General features: G+C 49.4%; 2 protein-coding genes across 7 annotated transcripts in view; one reads left to right on the top strand and one right to left on the bottom strand.

Annotated features, from left to right (window-relative positions):
- Positions 1-5,208: 5,208 nt before the first annotated feature.
- KLF2 (KLF transcription factor 2) lies at positions 5,209-6,858 on the top strand. The gene is made up of 3 exons (XM_065748700.1): positions 5,209-5,313; positions 5,423-6,314; positions 6,630-6,858. Exons 1-3 carry the CDS (start codon positions 5,239-5,241, stop codon positions 6,803-6,805), a joined length of 1,143 nt encoding a protein of 380 aa, XP_065604772.1. The 5' UTR covers positions 5,209-5,238; the 3' UTR covers positions 6,806-6,858.
- An 8,391-nt stretch (positions 6,859-15,249) lies between these two features.
- The window catches only part of EPS15L1 (epidermal growth factor receptor pathway substrate 15 like 1), a 32,191-nt gene continuing 28,678 nt past the window's right edge, over positions 15,250-18,762 (bottom strand). For all 6 annotated transcript variants that reach the window (XM_065748840.1, XM_065748841.1, XM_065748842.1 and 3 more), the window contains one exon: positions 15,250-16,604. In XM_065748840.1, coding sequence (XP_065604912.1) covers positions 16,458-16,604 — 147 coding nt within the window. In that variant the 3' untranslated portion in view covers positions 15,250-16,457. The remainder of the gene's footprint in view (positions 16,605-18,762) is intronic.

Below are 18,762 nucleotides of genomic sequence, written 5' to 3'. Positions count from 1 at the left end.
TTAAAGAAGAAAAAAAAGAGCCTTCCTTACTTCAGAGTAATTCTCTGCTTGCATCGTCTTTGTCCAGTTGTCCCTCCCCCTCCCCCAGTTAAAAACTGTGAACTTCAAAGTGACAAAAACAGTGCTAAGAAAGCCATCTGCATCTGACACGCTGACTCAGACTGCAACAGATCTCACAAATTAAAAAGAAAAGTGCATCTGATTACTTCTTTGAAGTTCCCTCGAGCAGAATTCTTTCCTGCATTAATTAAACCCCAAACAGAGTTCTTACTTCTAAACCCAGTTAAGTTTGCATGTCTTACAACATTACTGATTGCCCCAAGTGGACACGAGAGAATATATCATTTGACTTTTTCTCCTGTCATCTCCAGTAAGCAGTATCAGTTCTTTCCTAAACCAAAGACCAGGAGTGACACAAGTCTGAAATCTCACAGCACAGTACTCACTCTTCTCCAGGACGAAGCGGGATCTCTCATTCTCTCACACTCTGTCTCAAGGCTCACGGAGAAGAAACCCAAGTGCTCCCCGTGGGCTGCATTAGAGCCACTGTGCTGATGCAGCTCACCCGGAGGAAAGCACATCAGGTGTTTTCTGGCCTCTACCACAGCCCCACTGGTCCACCTCCTCACCACCGATTCTGCAATAAAAACTGCTCGGCAACAATTGAAAACTGTGGCTCACAATTTGTGCCCAATAATTTAGGCAGTTTCACTGATAAACACGACGATACAGTTTTGAAACTCTGGTATCGTGTCACAGTTCTGTGTAAAACAAGAGAGATTCATCAAATGTGTTTTTAATTGACAGCTGAAAGGGACATCTGCAATCCAACATATGTGCACTCAGCGCACACGTCAGAAGTGCTGGCAGAAGCACAACTACATACCTAATCAAAGCTGGTAATTAAAAAACTGGGGTAAAATCCATGGGTCTGAAGAGCCCCCAAACTAAAAATGGCAAAAAATAATTTATAGCTAAATGCTATCATCCTTCACATGGCAAACTTGAGTTAAAATGCATACTCAGCCACAATTAAATTCACAGAACATCTGAGTTTTGCATGACTCATTAAAGCATCTACTTACTTTAATCACAGGGACAGTGTTTCCTCGTATATTTCTGAGAAAGCTTTTACAGTAGGTATTTATTGAGATGGACTTTAAGCTTAAAGCTTAAATCTTAATCTTCCTTTGCGTCTGTGGAAGTCTGCAGAGGTTGAAAGTATCAGCGACGGCCGACGTTTGTTAACCTTCCAAATGAGTTAATGAGGTTTCACTCAAATGAATGAAGATTGCCATCAGAGCGAATGGAAACGAGAGACCTGTCAATAGGAACGCTGAAAAAGCGGAAGCAAGCGCTACAAAATCTTTCTGTTCTCCCTTTGAGAAGAAGCCAGATGCTGTACTCAGATCAGACAATAATGATGTTGAAATACTTTCCATTCCAGTAACTAAGGAGGATGTTAAAACAACTGCTACTCAACTCAAACAAGATTAAGCTGCCAGGTCTGGGTAACTTATAAGTAAGTGTTTCAAAAGAACCAACTAAGGACATATCCAGATGGTTAATGTTTATTATCAATCAATTTCAGAGCAGTGGGGAAGCCCCAGGTGACTTGAAGAATGTTAATATTATGTCAATATATTTTAACAGGGTAAACAGAACGGCCCACATGGGCTCCTGTGCACTATAGAAACGCGGGCAAAATAGTGGAGGGACTTGTTGCATCACAGGAATCATAAACAGAGCTGCTTTAGTCAATGACAATGGCTTTTAGCAGTGCTTTAAATAAGGCAGCAGCGTTGATGTAACGAGCAAATGTGCCTTGTGCAATGTGATTTTCACAGTAAGGAACAAGAACATGACAAATCAACATGGTGTGCACACGCACGCTGGTCCACATGCAAGCTGGCACATCTTGAAAGCTAATTTAATTTTTAATCAGGCAGGTTTATTAGTTCCTTATCTTTCTCAGGACCACTTACAATTCAACATTGTTAACAATGACCTGGAAGAAAACAGAAATTGTTACTGATAAAGTCGCAGATGGCAAAGATCAAGGAAGTGCTGCAGAACTGGAAGGACACACTATTGTCAAAGAGTTGTAACTGCTTCACTGTCCATGCAGAAATGAACACACGTGGCCGTACAGAGCAGCTCCCAGGAACGAGCAATGCCAGCAGAGGTAAACGTTGGCTGACACCGTGCATGTACGTACATTTCTGTACCATGTAGAATTGTTCTTACGTCTTATGCACACACACGTGTATATATACACCTCGTTTCACCCTGCTGGAGATTGTCAGATGCCTCAGCCTTCAGAGAAAGGTTTGGAGAACACGCACAGAGCTGAGAAGAAAATCACAGACACACAAAGAGGGGAATGCGTCGTATCAAAGGCGTGGTGAGCCCAGCAGCTGCCGGGGACACGAAGGGCCACCTTCACCTTTAGGTCCACGTATGGGAACAAACTCCACTCATGGAAGCCCTGGCAAAAACTGCTCCTTCATCAAATTAATTCGTGATGTTACTTTAATCACAAAAAAGGCCTATGGGATGAAATCACTCTCCCCGGATTGAGAGATGCCTATCTTAAAAACACCTGTACAGTCCCTTTATGTGGTAGTTCACATCATTTTACCGACTTCTTCTTTGATATCCGACTCTTGAAAACATTAATTCAGAGCCTGAAGTCAACGGAAGGACGGCAGTTTGGGACAGAGATGCGGTGTCTGTGTCACCTACACCGCAATGCTCGGTCACAGCATCGCCTGCAGCGCTCACAGCTCCGACCCTCAGCCCTTACCCCGCTGCTGTGATGGTGGCTGAGGGGCAGCAGGGCGCCCCGAGGGCGACCCCTGAGAAGGAAGCTTAGTTTGTTTGTTCGTTTGAGCTCTGCAATGGCTCAGAGCTGCAGGTGACATGTGGGCATCTCTGCAACCGCTCCAGCAGCAGCTCCACCAGGGGTGAGCTTCATCACACAGCCCGGCTCTCAGTCCTTTATTTCGTGAGCACAATCCCTTCAAAAGCTTCCCTTGATGTAAAAGCAACAACAGAGACCAGCAGCAACACCTTGAAAGATCAACTTGGTCGTACAGAAATGATAGAGCCCGTGTTTGCTTTGGCTGGAAGACAAACCGCACATCACTGAGCTCTCCTCTCCCCACGGCAGGTTGAGAAACACTTCTAATCTCACATTCCTTGCATCCCTGCAGCAGTGGCACCGCTCCTTCCCTACGCTGTCATGAGGGAGATCAGTGCCAGGGTCTCAGCGTCAGACATTTTAAGTGAGCGATGAACGAATAAATCAATAACGCCGGAGAACGTCGGCGCAGAGATCGCGGAGCGGAGGAAGGTCACGGGGAGCGGTGACTCACGGCGGGCACGGATCCCCACGCGCCTCTCACCAGGCCCAGTGCAGCTCTCGCTGCTGCCTCGTAGCTTCATTGGAACACAGAAAGAAACCGAAGGCGGCGAAGCCATTACTTCACGGATTCAGCTTTCATCCTCCCTGCCCATTAAACGCTCCTTTTGTGAAAAGAAAAGTGACGCGGCTGGGGGACAGAGCGCTGCTACCAACAAACGTCCTCCCGGTGCCTCCTGGAAGCGCTGCTCGTGAAACGCACACACACTTGTATATCCTAGAAACAAAATATTTTGCTATAGCTGTTGCTGAAATCACATAAACTGACACAGACATCCAGGGTGTGTTATCGAGGGAACGTTCACATTCATTCTGAATTCATCAGAGTATATTTTCTTGGCTGACTCACAGCACCATATATACGTATTGTGCACTTACTAACATTTTATTAGAGGAAAAGAGTTTACATTGAAAGATTACACAAGTGTGACATTACACAGCGATGAGTCACACATCTTTGTGTACTTCGTTACCATGCATTCAGTGTATTGATTCTGCTCCAGTCGCAGCAGTTTGGCTGCTCCTCCCGGCCATCCTGCAAACTTTCAGCCTAAAAACTATAGAAAGTTTAACAAGAGATATTCGTTACTTTAAAACATGTGCAGCTATTGAAGGGATCATCTATTCCCCATAGCAACCGTGCTGAACCTGGGATGGGCGGCAGCGAACACGCTCAGAGTGCTCCTTGGGACCCAGACCCCCCCCTCGTTCCCCTCTCGGGGCACTCAGCACAGGAGTGAGGGCTGCTCTGCATTCTCCTCGTCCTTCATGCAGAGATCCTTTCAGAAGTGACGGCAAAGGAACAGCGGAGGAGGTGCAGGGGAGCGCGGCTCTTTCTCTGAAGCCGTCTTTCAAAGCATCGCTCCGTCCGCAATAAACGATCGTTTTCCCTCATTTCAGAACTGCCACTTTTGCTCTCTCGCTCCTGGGTGGCTGCCAAGCAGCTGTGATTCTCAAAAGCAGCACTCTGGGGCACACTATCAAAAATTATTGGAGAACTGTTCCTTAAGAGCGGGCACTCGAGCCAGAGGCCGTGGCAAGGGAGAACAGCGTTCCCCTCGGAGATATTCAGCCCAGGACCATAATTTGGCCAAAGGAGATCCCGGGAGCTCCTCGCGTTATTCCTCTCATCGGGAAGCGTTGGTTTGGGCGATCTTTGCAGCGCTCACAGCTCTCCCCTCGCAGGGAAACGGCCCAGGAGCGGCACGAGCATCGGCCCCGCCGTGGGCACGTGGGGCGGAGGGCAGAGCAGCGCCTGCGAAACACACCTTCACCTCAAAAACTCTGTGTTTATGTCCCTCACTGCGGGACGTGGGACCCCACGCCACGGGGGTCTGACCCCACGGGGACGGGGGTCCCTCCCATCGCCCCCTTCGCAGTGTGCACAGACACGGACCCATCAGCGCTCCCCAGGGTGGGCACCTTCCCACCGCCGGCACCCCCGGGGAGCCCGAGTCCCCCCCCGTCCCAGCAGCCCGGGGCGACCCGGTCCGAGGTTGGGGGGAGGAGGTATTGGGGAGAGGGGGGTCCCGGCTCCGCTCCCCACTCTTGGTGGCGGGGGGAGGGGGGGGGATGGTCGGGGGCCGCCGTTGGACCCCGCTCCGCTCCGCTCCGCCCCGCTCGGGCTGGGGCCGCCGCCGCCGCCGCGTCCTTTTATACCGGGGCTAAATTTAGGCTGCGCCCGAGCCGCTGCCTCCCGCCCGCCCCGTCCGGGACGCGTTTCCTCCGCTCCCTGCAATTGGCCTGAGGGCGCCCGCGCCCGCGTTATAAGGTGGGAGGGCGGCTCTGCGCGGCGCGTCCCGCCCGGCCGCACCATGGAGCTGAGCGATCCCATCCTGCCCTCGTTCGCCACCTTCGCCAGCCCCTGCCGCGAGAAAGCGCTCCACGAAGTGAGTGCGGCCCCGGCCCGGCCCGGCCGAGCCCCCGCGGCTCTGCCCGCCCCGCTGCCCCCGCTCCCGGCGGCACCGCTAACCTTCTCCCTTTTCTTTCTTCCCCCAGAGGTGGAAGTGCGAGCAGGAGGCCAAAGCCCCCGGCGGCACCTGGGGCGACCTCTCCCCGCGCAAAGAGGATGAAGACCTCAACAACGTGCTGGATTTTATCCTTTCCATGGGCAGCGACGGCTACGGCCAAGGGGCTGCCGGCGGGGACTATACCCCCGCGCAAGGGGAGAGCGGCGGCTTCTACCCGACAAACCCGTCCCCGGGATGCTACAGTGCCCTGGAGCAGGGCAGCCCCCCGCCCTACGGCGCCGGCATCGCGCCCGAGATGATCCGCCCCGAGATGGACTCCAACTACTGCCCGGCCGGCAGCGTGCACGGGCGCTTCTTCGTGACGCCCAGCTTCGGGGCTCCCCAGTTCGCGGACAGCATCAAGCCCGAGCCCGACATGGACAATTATGGGCCGGTCCTGGGTCTGGTGCCCCAGGCTTGCCCGAAGATCAAGCAGGAGGGCAGCGCGACGTGCATGATGGCCTACGAGCAGCCGCGGGTGGCCAGCTCTCCGCAGATCCCCGGTGCTGAGACCCCCCCGCTGAGCCCCGACGACCTCATGGTGAACGACTGCCACGCGCAGATGATGTGCCCCTCGTCCGTGTCCTTCCAGCAGAGCTACCACCCGGCCTCCGGCTTCCACCACGCGCAGACCCACCTGCAGTACCAGAACAGCTCCCAGTTCGGCCTTTTCGAGGACGGCCTGCCCCTCCAGCCCTCCGCTCCCCGGGGCATGCTCACCCCTCCTTCCTCCCCGCTGGAGCTGCTGGACTCCAAGCCGAAAAGGGGCCGGCGCTCCTGGCCCCGCAAGAGGACGGCCACGCACACGTGCACGTACGCGGGCTGCGGGAAGACCTACACCAAGAGCTCCCACCTGAAGGCCCACCTGCGGACACACACAGGTAAGCTCGGCCAGGTGCCCTCTGCAGCCGCGCGAGCTTTAGCCCTGCGCTGTCCGCATCCCAGCTGGACGGGAGGGCCGGCGTGGGGGTCGGCGTGGGGGTCGGCGTGGGGGTCGGCGTGGAGGTCGGCGTGGGGGTCGGCGTGGGGGTCGGGGCGGCTCCGAGGGCGACTTTCAGTGCCCTCTCTCGGGAGGTTCAGGGACGGTGAGGGAATCGGCGCGGCAGTGCTGCGGCTCTGCGCTGGCCGTCGGTGGAGAGGGGCTCATAGCGTGCGCTGGGAGTGCGGCACCGACTCACCCTGTGCTTCCCCGACAGGTGAGAAGCCGTACCACTGCAACTGGGAGGGCTGCGGCTGGAAGTTCGCCCGCTCCGACGAGCTCACCCGCCACTACCGCAAGCACACCGGGCACCGGCCCTTCCAGTGCCACCTCTGCGACAGAGCGTTCTCCAGGTCGGACCACCTGGCCCTGCACATGAAGCGGCACATGTAGCCCGGGGCCCTCGGGACTGCTCACAACCTGTAGCTGGTACTACGTGGGGAGGCGCCGACACGATGGGACGCGAGCAGAGCAGCCGGGCATCCCCTGCACGGAGCGGGACCGCGCGGAGCTGCCCGCGCCGTCGGGGGAGGACGGGGGGGTATTTATGCAGCTTCTGGGAAGGGGGAACTCCGTGAGACTCCGTACAGATTGTATAGAAGAAGCTGTAAATATCTTTTTTTTTTTTCTGTTCCGGTTCTAACTGCCCTAAGCTTAACGAGACAATGTTCGTATGGAAACTGCCTGAAGTTGACCCTAGGAGAGATGAAGGGAACGTTACTGTAGCTCGATGTTATTTTAGATCTTGGCTGGAGGCATGGCTGAGAGAACACTCCTATTGTTAGACTGTTCGTTTCACAGGTGCAATAATATTGTTTGCCATGATCTACACTAGAAGTACAGGGCTTGATGTCTTGTAAGAAAATAACCTATTTTACTGTAATGGTTTTTTATATATTGTAAATAATTTTATACGGTGAGAAATATTGTATATGTAAATAGAAGACAAATGGGTATTTTGCCTATTTCTGTTTTTATAAAGACGCAGTTTTTCAATGTTTGAAAACATTTCATCTTTTTAATAAATCACGTTTTTAATTGCTGCTCTGGGTCGCAGTCCTTCGGGGCCTCCCGTCCCGCTCCCCATAACCACCAGGCAGCACCTGGAGCCCCCGCTGTGGGAGGACAGCAGAGCTGCAGGGCCGTGCGGGACAGGCTGCCTCAGATGCTGCTCCTCTCGGATCCAAAGCACGGTCCCTAAAAATGGTTAAGTGAGCAGCGCTGTAACTTCAGCCCCATTTCTAGTTTGTGCTGGACTGCTTTAATAGCATCCTTAATGTTTTCCAGATGCAGTTACGGCCTCGCCAGCACTGTGTGGGTTTTTACTATAAATTTAAACACTGCATTTTTGTAATTACGGAGGCTTATTTTAAGGCATCCTCGTACATAAATTACCGCCGCTCTCCAAAGCTCAGTGCAGAATTCCAATTGAACAGTGGTGGAATTTACACATAAATTCACAGCACAGGTTCAAATACCTTCATAACTCATTCCCAAAAGCCAAAATTCACCTCATAATTTTGAGCCGTACCTCGCTCTCAGCGGCTAAGAAAGGTATTCACTGTTTGGGAGGAGAAGTGAAATAGCGATCCGGGCTCTGAAAACCACTTTGAACCCAAATGGACGGTGCCACAGCCCCGCCTGCAGCACTCAGATGGAGCCCCAGTGCTCCTCCACAGCTGTAAATGAGATCATAACTCCAAGTGCTCTATTTATGCAATTACTCTGCAGCTCTAATGAGGATGCTCTGGTTTTCCAGCAGCAGCTCAGCTGTGAGCCCTGATACTGCCACACCAAACTCACTGTTATTAAATACAGTGGCTCAGTTCCCTATCAGAGCGCTTCCCCTCGTCACTGCAGCCCTTGCAGCTTGATTCCAGCCCAGACTGAGTCCTTCCTCTGCCTTCGCAGTGCAGAACACAGGAATGGGATCACCAGGAATACATGTAAAGTACAAAAATAGCGGTGCTTCTGTGACAGCAGAGCCCGCAGTTGTTCATGTGGAACAGATGTACTTCGGGCTTCTAATCATCGACATGGAAGAATGAGTTCCACATTTCACTTTTATAGCTCTTTCAAAGTGAAATATAAGGGAGATTTAACATTTCTTCATTAAAAACAAAACTCATTTATTTGCTAGAGAAAAATAAAAGTTGCACAATCTAATTCCAGAAAGCGAGGACGACCGAGAGAATCTAAAATTAGCAGATGCGTCGTTGCGACAGTTCGAGGTATTTCCTTCTCTTTCCCCCATTGCTGAAGATGTTCAGATTTCAGCACAGCTTTTGGTGCTTAGGACCTTCAGGATGTGATTTCCAAAGGGAACCCTCACCCCTCTGCTCCCCATCGCTCTCTGCCCTCGCTGAGCTCTGCAGGGAACGTCGGGGTCCTGGCAGGTGTCAGTGCCACCCTGCACCGCGCAGGTGGTGATGCAGTGAGAAGCACTGGGAGCAGCAGCACCCAGCCGCCCTCATCTCATCCCAGCACCGCCCTCCAGCACTGGGGCACAGCCTGGGAGCACCAGAGCTCCTCACCGGGTGTCATCCCCAACCTCTGCAGGAGCAGGACGTCGGGCCGCGTGCCTTTGGCCACTTGGACACGGGGGAGGGACAGCTACGACTTGAAGGGAGCCCAGCTGTGAGCACAAAGCATTTCCAGCCCTCGAGCCAACGCGTGCTGCTCCTCTGCAGCACTCAGTGCAACAGAACCACGGAGCACTTTGAGTTGGAAGGACCCTTAAAGCTCTGCTGGTCCCACTCCCCTGCAGTGAGCTCTGCAGCCCTCGCTGTCTCTGTGCTCCCGGTGTCCGTGGGCCCTGAGGTTGGCAGCCCGCACTGCCCCTGCTCCCCTCGCTCTCAGGGGCTCCAGATAAGGCCCCGTTATCTCACATCACAACCAGAGGTGGGGACGCCACGTATGAACGAGCAGGTCATGCCCTCAGTGCTGTCAGATGCAGTGCAATGCATCTGAACACGGGGCAAAGCCACCCCCACATAGAGAGAGATAAATGGAAGACATACTGAGGTACACCAACACAGACACTGAAGATGAGGAGGGATGGGGGGCACAGATCCCCAGTAAGGGTTCATGACCAACTCTTTAAATTGCTGGAGGGAGGGAACGTCTGAGAACTTCAGTGTGGTCATCACAGGAAGCTGCAGCTTTGTGAATCTCAAGATAATCTCATAGCAGAAAAAAGAGATGCTGATCTCATCCCTCTCATATTCTATTATGAGTAACTGCCAACTCTTCTTTTAATTGCTTTAAATTAGTACATCCAGCGCGTGGCTCCACCGGCCCACCGTGCACCCACTGGGCAGCAGCAGAGCACCAACGCTCCGCAGCGTGCCTTCGTGACTGCATCACCCTAATTGTTGGAGGAAGTTTGATGAAGGTGAGGACCCATCGCCCCGAGCAGCTCTGGAGCACACGGGGACCGTGGAGGGGTGGGAGGAGCCCTCCCCAGCGGCAGCACCCCAGGATGGGATGATGGGAGCAAAAAAGGCACCGTCAAACCCGGTAGGAGGAAACAAAGAGTCCGTTGTAAACAGCATTTTCACACATACTCTTATAAGATACCACAGAGATGGGCTCAATCTACTTGCAAGATAGATCGGTAGATTAGATAGAGCAAGTGGAGCACAGAAACGAACAAATCCTGCAGTGTTCCAAGTGAAAGTCGTAGCAAATGCTTCTGAGCAGAAGCACAGCCCGCACCCTCCGAGCTCCGTCCACCCCACAGCGCAGTGTGGGGCCCTGAGCTCCACACCTCTGCACAGCACCCACACTGTGCTGAGCCCACTCTGCTCTGCGCAGAGCACCGCAGCACTGAGGCTGTGCTGAGCAGTGCTGAGCTCAGCCCGGCCCGCTCCCAAAACCGGGGGGTGAAACCCCAAAACAGGAGCAGGGACTGAACCCGTCTGCTTTCCTGTGGGCTCCCAGCAAAGCTCAGTGATGGCTTTGGGATCTGTATCCCTCTGGGATCTTTGGGATCTGTATCCCTTTGGGATCTCTATCATCTCTGATGGGAGCTGTAAGTGGGGCAGTGGATGCCCCACACAGGAGTGGGGGATCTCGGCCATCTCTGCTCGCGGCCGTTTGGAGGCTGCCTACAAACACTGCTCACCCACAGTCCCCCGTCCACAAGAAGTGCCAAAAAAAGTTTGTCCATTCTTCAAATTATAGGATTGTGTGGTTCTGTGGTTTTCTGTGGTAGAAACTCTGTGGTTTCCAAAGCTATTTTGTGCACCTATAACAGAGAGCGGCTGTTAAGCTTTGCTTAAATTTAATTTTCTAAGCCAGAATCCCAAGCGTTAGCAATTTCTTTTGCTATATTTAAATAAAACAAACGCAACGAAGTCCATGTAGCCGTCGCCATGGCAATGAGCAGTGTTGGGGGAAACACAAAGAGGTAAATTCAACCCAAACCCTATGTAATGTGCAGGGAGAGCTATCCGTGCTGCTCACGTTGGAGATGTCCAGGGGCCATGTGTGAACCTCCTGATCCCGGTGAGGGCCGAAGCAGCCGTGCTCAGCTGTGTCTGTGTGGGTCCCACCTGCCCAGGGCTGTGCCAGCTCACGGCCACCAGCCACGTCCTCACCACAGACCCACAGGAGAGGGGGGGATCCACGAGCCAAGCACCGCCAGCATAAAGCCCTAAAGGGAATGGGTTTGGTGTAGGGACTCCCAGAGGCCCCGTAAAGCTCTGCGCTGTTGGATCCCAAATGCCCAATTCCCCATTTTTCAGTGAGGTTTTTCTCCGTGCGATAGCGCCCTGCGCTGCAGTGCAGAGGAGACGGATCCGTCCTGAGTGTGTTGGGGCGAAAACGTTTGATTTCATCTTTTGAGGTCCTTCTTTCGGCCACGATTATTTGATCTTGTAATATTTTATGCAGACACAAAAAAGAGTCATAGGCACTGCTTTACAGAATGAAGACACACTCACTTTGCAGAAAACACTGCTCATCTCCGACCGAACGCATCCGGGACACAGCGGGGAGGGAAAGAGGAAGAGCAGCACAGAGCACGTTCCATGTGACACATGAGATCCATCAGCCGACATCTGTGCTATCGTGGACGAGAAAGAAAGATTGCCAAAGGCTCAGAGCTCCAAAAAGTAACTTCTCGTTTATTATATTAAACCATAACATTTCTCTTATTATATTAACAATAAGCACGAGTGGGTTAAAATTAAAATACCTTTCTTTCAATGTGTTACGACCGTCAGAAGATAAATATAACGACAGCAATGTACATTTTTGGAGATATCAGTCAAATTCAGGTCAACGTCGCAGCTTCCACTTTGTTTCCACCCTTTTCAGGTCAGACTAAAGAACACCGCAGAGAAAGGGGCACCAGAAAGAGCAGAGTGCTCTGCCAGAAGGAACCCCGCGCCCCAGGAGCTCTCCTTGGGAACTTAAGGGGGGAGGCAGAAGTTGCAAGAACAAAAATCCCATTCTGTAACAAATTAGCCTTTATTTCCTTTATTTATAAAACTTTCAAGTAAAAAGAGCAGTGTATCGACGGATAAAACAAGTGTGTCAGTGAGTAACAGTTAACGCACTTACTCTAAAAATAAATCTTCTGTAACCCCACCACACTGCAAGCACAATTCCTTCCTAAGAAAAGATGTTTGCTTCGAAGTCTACAGTGAGATGCGATGGTTGACACACAACAGCTTCACTGCTCCCCGGGCGCAGGAGGTCACATCTAGATGGTTATTAGCACAGACAAATCACTTCAACACAGCTCATACTCAACACCTGAATTAAACAGAAGTGGAATTCCTGAGAGGGAGGAATCAAACGCAGAAGGCGGCAGAAATCAAAGCCCCACACACCGGGAAAGCAACGATTCTACTCGGACCAAAATTCCTTGGGCCGTGGTTCTACAGAATAAATACTCTTCTCAATGGAGAAACACTAAAGAAGAAATAGTAACCCCAAAAGGATTATAAGAAGAATCCAAGAAAAGTGCATTATCTCTCAGCAAAAGATGACGAAATAATTCCTACAGAACTTCTGACAACGGATTTCAAAGAGGAACTGAAACGAAAAGGTGACACAGTCAGACACAGCTCAGGACTTCCTACACCCCCAGAGCACGACGTGAGACAGCAGTGAGAAGCCACGCTCCTCGTGGGGCAGAGGGAAAACTCACGAGGGAAAACTGGCCAATGCAGAACTACTCCATACAGCAGTATGACAGAGGTACAACTACGAGCATCACTGCTCCTGCAGAATGACCGAGGCGTTTTACAACAAGACACCTTAGGAAACCGCTCACAGCAAACCCGAGTGCTGCTCTGCAGAGGGACACACAGCAGCTCCGTGCTGTCCCACACGCAGTGGCTTCGGAGTGAAGAGCTGTCCCTCCTGCAGCAGCTGCTGTGCCTCAGTGCTGTGTGCAGCTCACGGTGCTCTGTGTCAGACACGCGTGTGCCTCTACCAATGCCCACTAACCTCTCGCTTCTGCTCAGTGTACCACAGTCCAAGAATTTGTCCAAGAAGAAAGCAGGATCACCTCCATCCCCTCCTCAAAGCCGACGCGTTGGCATTCCTCCTGGAGGAGCAGCTCAGGTGGAAATGGAGGAAAAAGAGAACTGAAGTCCAGGTGACATTATGTGCAACGTGTGCAGCTGCAACGAGGCGAGGCGGAGGCTCTGCTCACCTCAGCACTTATGTATGAACCGTCTGTGGGGGGAGGAACAGCTCCTGAAAAATAACTGTTTGTTTTAAATGGGGGGAAGGGGGGGAAGGGGAAAACAAGAAGGAAATACAAGCAAACAGAGAGAAAAATCGTGGCCTCAGCCTGAGCTAAAGTAGACAACACGTGGCCCTCACACACAAGAAAATCAGAAATGAAGCCTACACTGCAAAGCAACTGAGAAGCAGAGCTGAAACACTCAGAAGGATGAAAGCACACCCAGCGCAGACGATGCCGACTTTCTGCCAGGTCTCTCTCGCTTTTGGCACAAGGAGTGAACACAGCTTTTTGTGCCAATGAAAGTAATCTCAAAACAAATTTACTCAGAGCAGTCAGTCCTCCTTTTTTTTTTTTTTTTCTTTTTCTTTCACCAGAACTTTGAAATTCCAAGGGCCATCATCACACCTTATTTCTGTGTCCATCTCTCTATAGATAACACATACACACAAATGTTAATGTATAGAATGTATCTGCATATTCTACATATCTGCTGTATATACACATTTTCTGTACAGCACGAGTAACTGTATACTAGGCATAGTATGTGGGCATGTATATATACACACAGTTATTATATTATACATTATATATACACACACAAATAATATGGATCCCAGAATGTACACCGTATATGCACTGTGTATACTCAGACTTCATCTATCTTGCATTGTACACAATGCATCTGCCCAAATAGCAAAAGCTCTATTTGTGCTTTAAATTTCACCGTTCTGGAGGAAGAAGATGATCAATGTCTTGCCACAGAAGTTTTTGTCTTAGAAAATCAAGCGCAGTTATACAAAACACTAAGTTACAGGTGTAAGGGGAGAACGTGGGACATCATCTTTTCTATGTGGAAAACTGTATTAAATACACAGCAGGGAGAGATCACAGCTACGTTTTCCTCTACTTCAGTGTCTCAGATCTTGTGTAAAAAGCATTTCAGTAAAGCAAAGGTAACCAGATCTTACACACTGCAGAGGAGACACGCTCCGTCCTTGCTAATTTACTTCATCTTCTGTTGCTGTTGAAGCAAAGAGTCCATAAGGAAACAGGAAAATGAGCAATTAGTTCTAGCACTATGAGGAATGCTAGATTAAGTCACATTTCTGCCTTCCTGCTCAGCAGCTTGAAAACACCGATCCTTGCCTGAGAAGCACTATAAATTGTGTGAGCCCTGACACAGCAGCACGAAGCCCTGCTGTGGTACACACAGTGAATCAATCTACCCTGTCCCACTGGGGTGACATCATCCGAGGAGCATCCAAAAGTGGTTTTCCTTTCTGAAATGGCACTACATACAAGCAGGGTTTTATTATAGCAGAAGAGACACTACAAAGACTCATGCCCAAAAGAAAATGAAAAGGAGACTCTTACTCATGAATACGATTTGCTTAACTTCACTGAGATTCCTACACTGCAGCCACTCAATTATGAAAATTACTCTTTCCCAGCGAGTTTGATCTCATGTTAGCTACAGACAGACCAAGAATGCTTTCAGAGACTTTAAGTCCTGTAAACCAGCAGAGAATGCGTTGATGTTTTAATACGTTTGATCATTTAATCTGATGTACTACAGAGAAAAATGAGAAGGGATCTCAAATCAGATTCTGTAAGATTAGAAATCCCACTGTGCTCACAAAGGCTGACTCAGAGAAGGTGCTCAAGTCCTCATATGGTTGTCTGGACACCACAGATGAAAGGGGAGCAGTCTGCAGTACTGGCAGCACAGGGCACACACAGAGCACTGCAGCTCCCAGCTCTGAGATGGGCTTTCAGTTGGATGTGCAGCTGCAGATGTGAAGGAATGGATGTGAACTGGTGTGGATGCACACACACACACACATCCACCCCTTCACACAAAGGCCTGAGATAACCAGCAGAGCTACTAAGATTAAAATCATCCAACTTGATTACCTCCAGGAAAGAAAGCATCCAGAATAAGGCAGTTAGGATGGGGAAGAGTGCTTTTGTTCAGTAAACAGGCACTGTCACTGTGTTATAAGGAAGCGAGGGCAGAAAAATGTAACTGCATTCATGAGGGCACAGGAACAGCACTCTGCCCAGGAAGCAAAAAGGTGACGGCAACGGCTGCATCAGAAGGAAAGGAGGACACTGAGCACCTGCTCCCACACTGCCAGACATGGAAGTCCAAAGTAAAGACAGCTGAAGCTGAATTCCTGTGGCTATCAGAAAAGGCAATTCCAGTAAGCAAATGGTTTCTCATAAGGACTTATTTAAGTCGGACATCTAAAACACAGTGTTATCCTTACCAGGTGGAAGCACTGAGCACCACAGCCATGTTTTAAAGCAATCCTGACCACCACTACTTCTACGAGTTGTGCACGAAAGTGTATTGGCCTCATCACAGCTGAGCAATACTCCATCTGCAACCCCATAAATAAGATAGGTGGAATTAAAGGAACGGAGGTAGAGAATCACACGTCAATGGGATAACAGAAATAATACAATCTATGCTCTGGCAAATGGAGCCAACCTACAGTGACTTGTAGGGGAGAACACAGCTCAAGCTTGCCAAGCGTTCAGATGTTTGATTCTATATGAAAGAAGCACTCAAGCTTTTACCACAATCCTGTCATCACATCTGAATATGAGATAAAGCAAGATTTCACCTGGTCACTTCACTGCCAACCCATCACCTCTCCAACTTACTACAACTTAAACTCCATCTTTCACAACATCACCTACAATTAAAATCCAATGCAAACAAGTGTTTCAATAAGAAAACCTCCTAAATCAGAGAGTCCTCAAATTTGGAGTACTTGATACCATCTATGGTGGTATTCATCACACATAAACTGCCAGATTCTCTCCTCAAAGCTGCATTTCCAGGATAAAAAGGGACCACCTAATAACGAATTCTGTGCTGAGGACTTTGACGTAGGTAACACCCATCAGCCTACCATGAATAATTAAATAAATGTAGTGAGTGAAAGCTAATTCTATAAATATCTTTTTATAATGTTTTCTTTGAAATTTGTACTGCAGCCTCCAAAACCAGCGAAGTCAGGTAACAAGCCAGATCCACAAGGTGCAGTTTACTATATGCAACGCTGTCTTCAAGACAAAGAAACTCTGTTTTCAGTATCTTAAGATGCTGTTAAGTTCCTTACAAGCAGTAATTTAACCTAGAACATATAATACAGTATTTCCTGCATATTATTCACTTGAAAAGCCACGCAGAGCCCAGCTGGATTGAACCAGGCAGTCCCGGATAGAGTTGAAGGTGATGAGAATTATTTTTACAAGAGTACAGGAGTTTGGGATCTCTGAAAAGCTGCATTTCAAGGTCTCCCTCAGCCAGGGAGGAGCTGAGCAGCCCTACGAGCTCGGCATGTCGGCCTTACTGAGCGCAATAGCCAACTCAAGGTCTTCTTGCTCTTGTCTCCGCAGCCGAGCCAGTCTTTCTTGCTCTGCTTTTTCACTCTCACGTTTTGCCCAAGCCAGCTGCTGCTCTTCATTTCCAAACTAAAAAATGAAAATGGAAAACGAGTTAATACATTTATCGGAAAAGACAAAGGAAATTATGTAAAAAATACAACGACTCAGACTCATTAAATACGTGAATCAAGCACAGCAAGCTGTCACAGGGACAGCCAACTTCCAGACCAAGACAAAAATCCCCTCGCTGCTTTCCTCACTGCATCCCTTCATCTCCTCAACATCCTCCTCCTCCCCCTACAGAACGGACCTGGGCTGTGCGTCCTGCCCCCAAACCTCCCAGCACACCAGGGGCACTTTGGGTGCGTAGCAACCTACAGCCATTCCTAAGAATATTAGATTGTTAAAGGGTAAAACCAAGAGTTATTTATTCTTGTGCAACTCCATTGCTTAATGGTAGCATTTCCTGCTGGGGTGAGGGGCTTTAATCATGACTCTGGATTCGGGGGAAGTTTCATCACCTAATCAGGAGTTACAAAAAGAGCTTCTGTAACTGTTCCTAAAACGCATGCAGTTCTTCCAGTAAGAAATAATGTAACAGAACCCAATTCACTTCAGCAGAAAGCACTGAGGAAACAGAAGGCATCTGAACATCCAATGTTTGAGCTTCCCCAGACACTTTGAAGTACACCACAACAAAACTGCTCCAAAATGACGCGTGGTGCTCACTGCTGAAATATGCAGAAGTTTGTTTTGCTTCCACTTTTTGCATTAAGTATCATAGGGATACTTGAGATAACTTTATAATTTAAACCCAAAATAATCTACAATATCATTTATTTCTGTTGAATTTGAACGTTTGCTGAAGAGGGCGAAGCTGCAGAAGTGTTGGCAGAGATGCATGTGAATTTTTGCATTACATTCCACTTTAAAGCTTGCTTTTCAATGCCTTTTTCTGAAGGACCAGGAAAACTTATTTCTTTCAGGAATGGGCAGGGAGAGAACTCCACCGAAACGTGGTTTCATTTCAGCTGAAAATATACTGCAAAAATCACCCAATGGTCCACAGCACCATAACAGTGAACACAGCATCACATCACTGCAGGGCTGCCCCTTCCACACAGACAGGGAACACTGCACTGATGTACAGAGCAGCTTGAAGGAGCAGACCCACATCTCTGCACCCACTGCTGCACGCACACGCCACGAGGGCACCACTTTCACCTCCTCCATTCTGCACTGTGTCTACGATTTGCATTTTGAAATAAATGCATCTATTTGTATGTAAGTCCAATTCTCATCTGCTCTAGCTGAATTATGCAGTATCTGGCTGCTTTTGGATGCTCAGTCCCTCACTTTATTTGCAAAATCAAGATGATTCGATGCAAAAAATAAAAAAAAAAGGAGGACTATTTGAAAACTGTGCCATCGGAAAGTACACGAGGACCTCTGCACTCAGTGCTACTGACTTCCTATGGTAGTCCCACCATATTTCACTTTTCAAGAGAAGATATCCTTCCACCATCACTCATTTAAGGATGTTCAGGGAAAGATTTCGGAGCTCACTAAGATCTTAAGTAGACTTCTTTCAACATACAGTGAAGGGAGACTCCAATGTGAGAAGGACTTCCCCACATGTCCCATGGACTCAAAAGGAGTACCCTACAGCTGGAATAACTGAGAGTAACAGTTACCCTTTCCCTCGTCTTCAGAAATATGATAAACTTTGCTCCAACTCTCTGGGGGTGTCTTTTTTTAATGCAGAAAGCAGCTGTACTGCACAGCTTGCATCTTTGGATCCGTCTTCCATGGTTATGACAGCACAGTTTCTCACTTATTTACAATGCACAACTTATCTTTCTGTGGGTAAGAAGGGCTGAGTAAAGCCTGGGTATGCCTTATCACTGAGTCAGTGTGAATTACAGTGCTCGGGGGCCACGAGGTACTGGGATGGTTTACACAGTTCCTCCTGGCCTCTGATTCTTGTGCACGTGGCCTACAAAGAGGTAATGTAACCCAGTGACATATCACTGTAGGTGACTTTTTTTTTTCCTGGCATTAAGTCCAGGTTTCAAGAAGTCCAAAAAGACATAACACATCCATCCTTTCATGAAAGCTCCCCAATATTATTATTATGTTTCACAAAAGTACAGTCAGACCCAAGGCATGAATGAGGAAAACAGCACTGTGGCAAAACCAATACAAAGAAAAGCTACAGCTGTATGTTTGCTACGTTACCAGAGCG

The sequence above is a fragment of the Cyrtonyx montezumae genome, unplaced genomic scaffold (genome assembly GCF_038088225.1).
Source record: "Cyrtonyx montezumae isolate F1298 unplaced genomic scaffold, pur_monq_1.0 scaffold_51, whole genome shotgun sequence".
Taxonomy (NCBI): Eukaryota; Metazoa; Chordata; class Aves; order Galliformes; family Odontophoridae; genus Cyrtonyx; species Cyrtonyx montezumae.
This window is presented reverse-complemented; position numbering and strand designations above follow the sequence as displayed.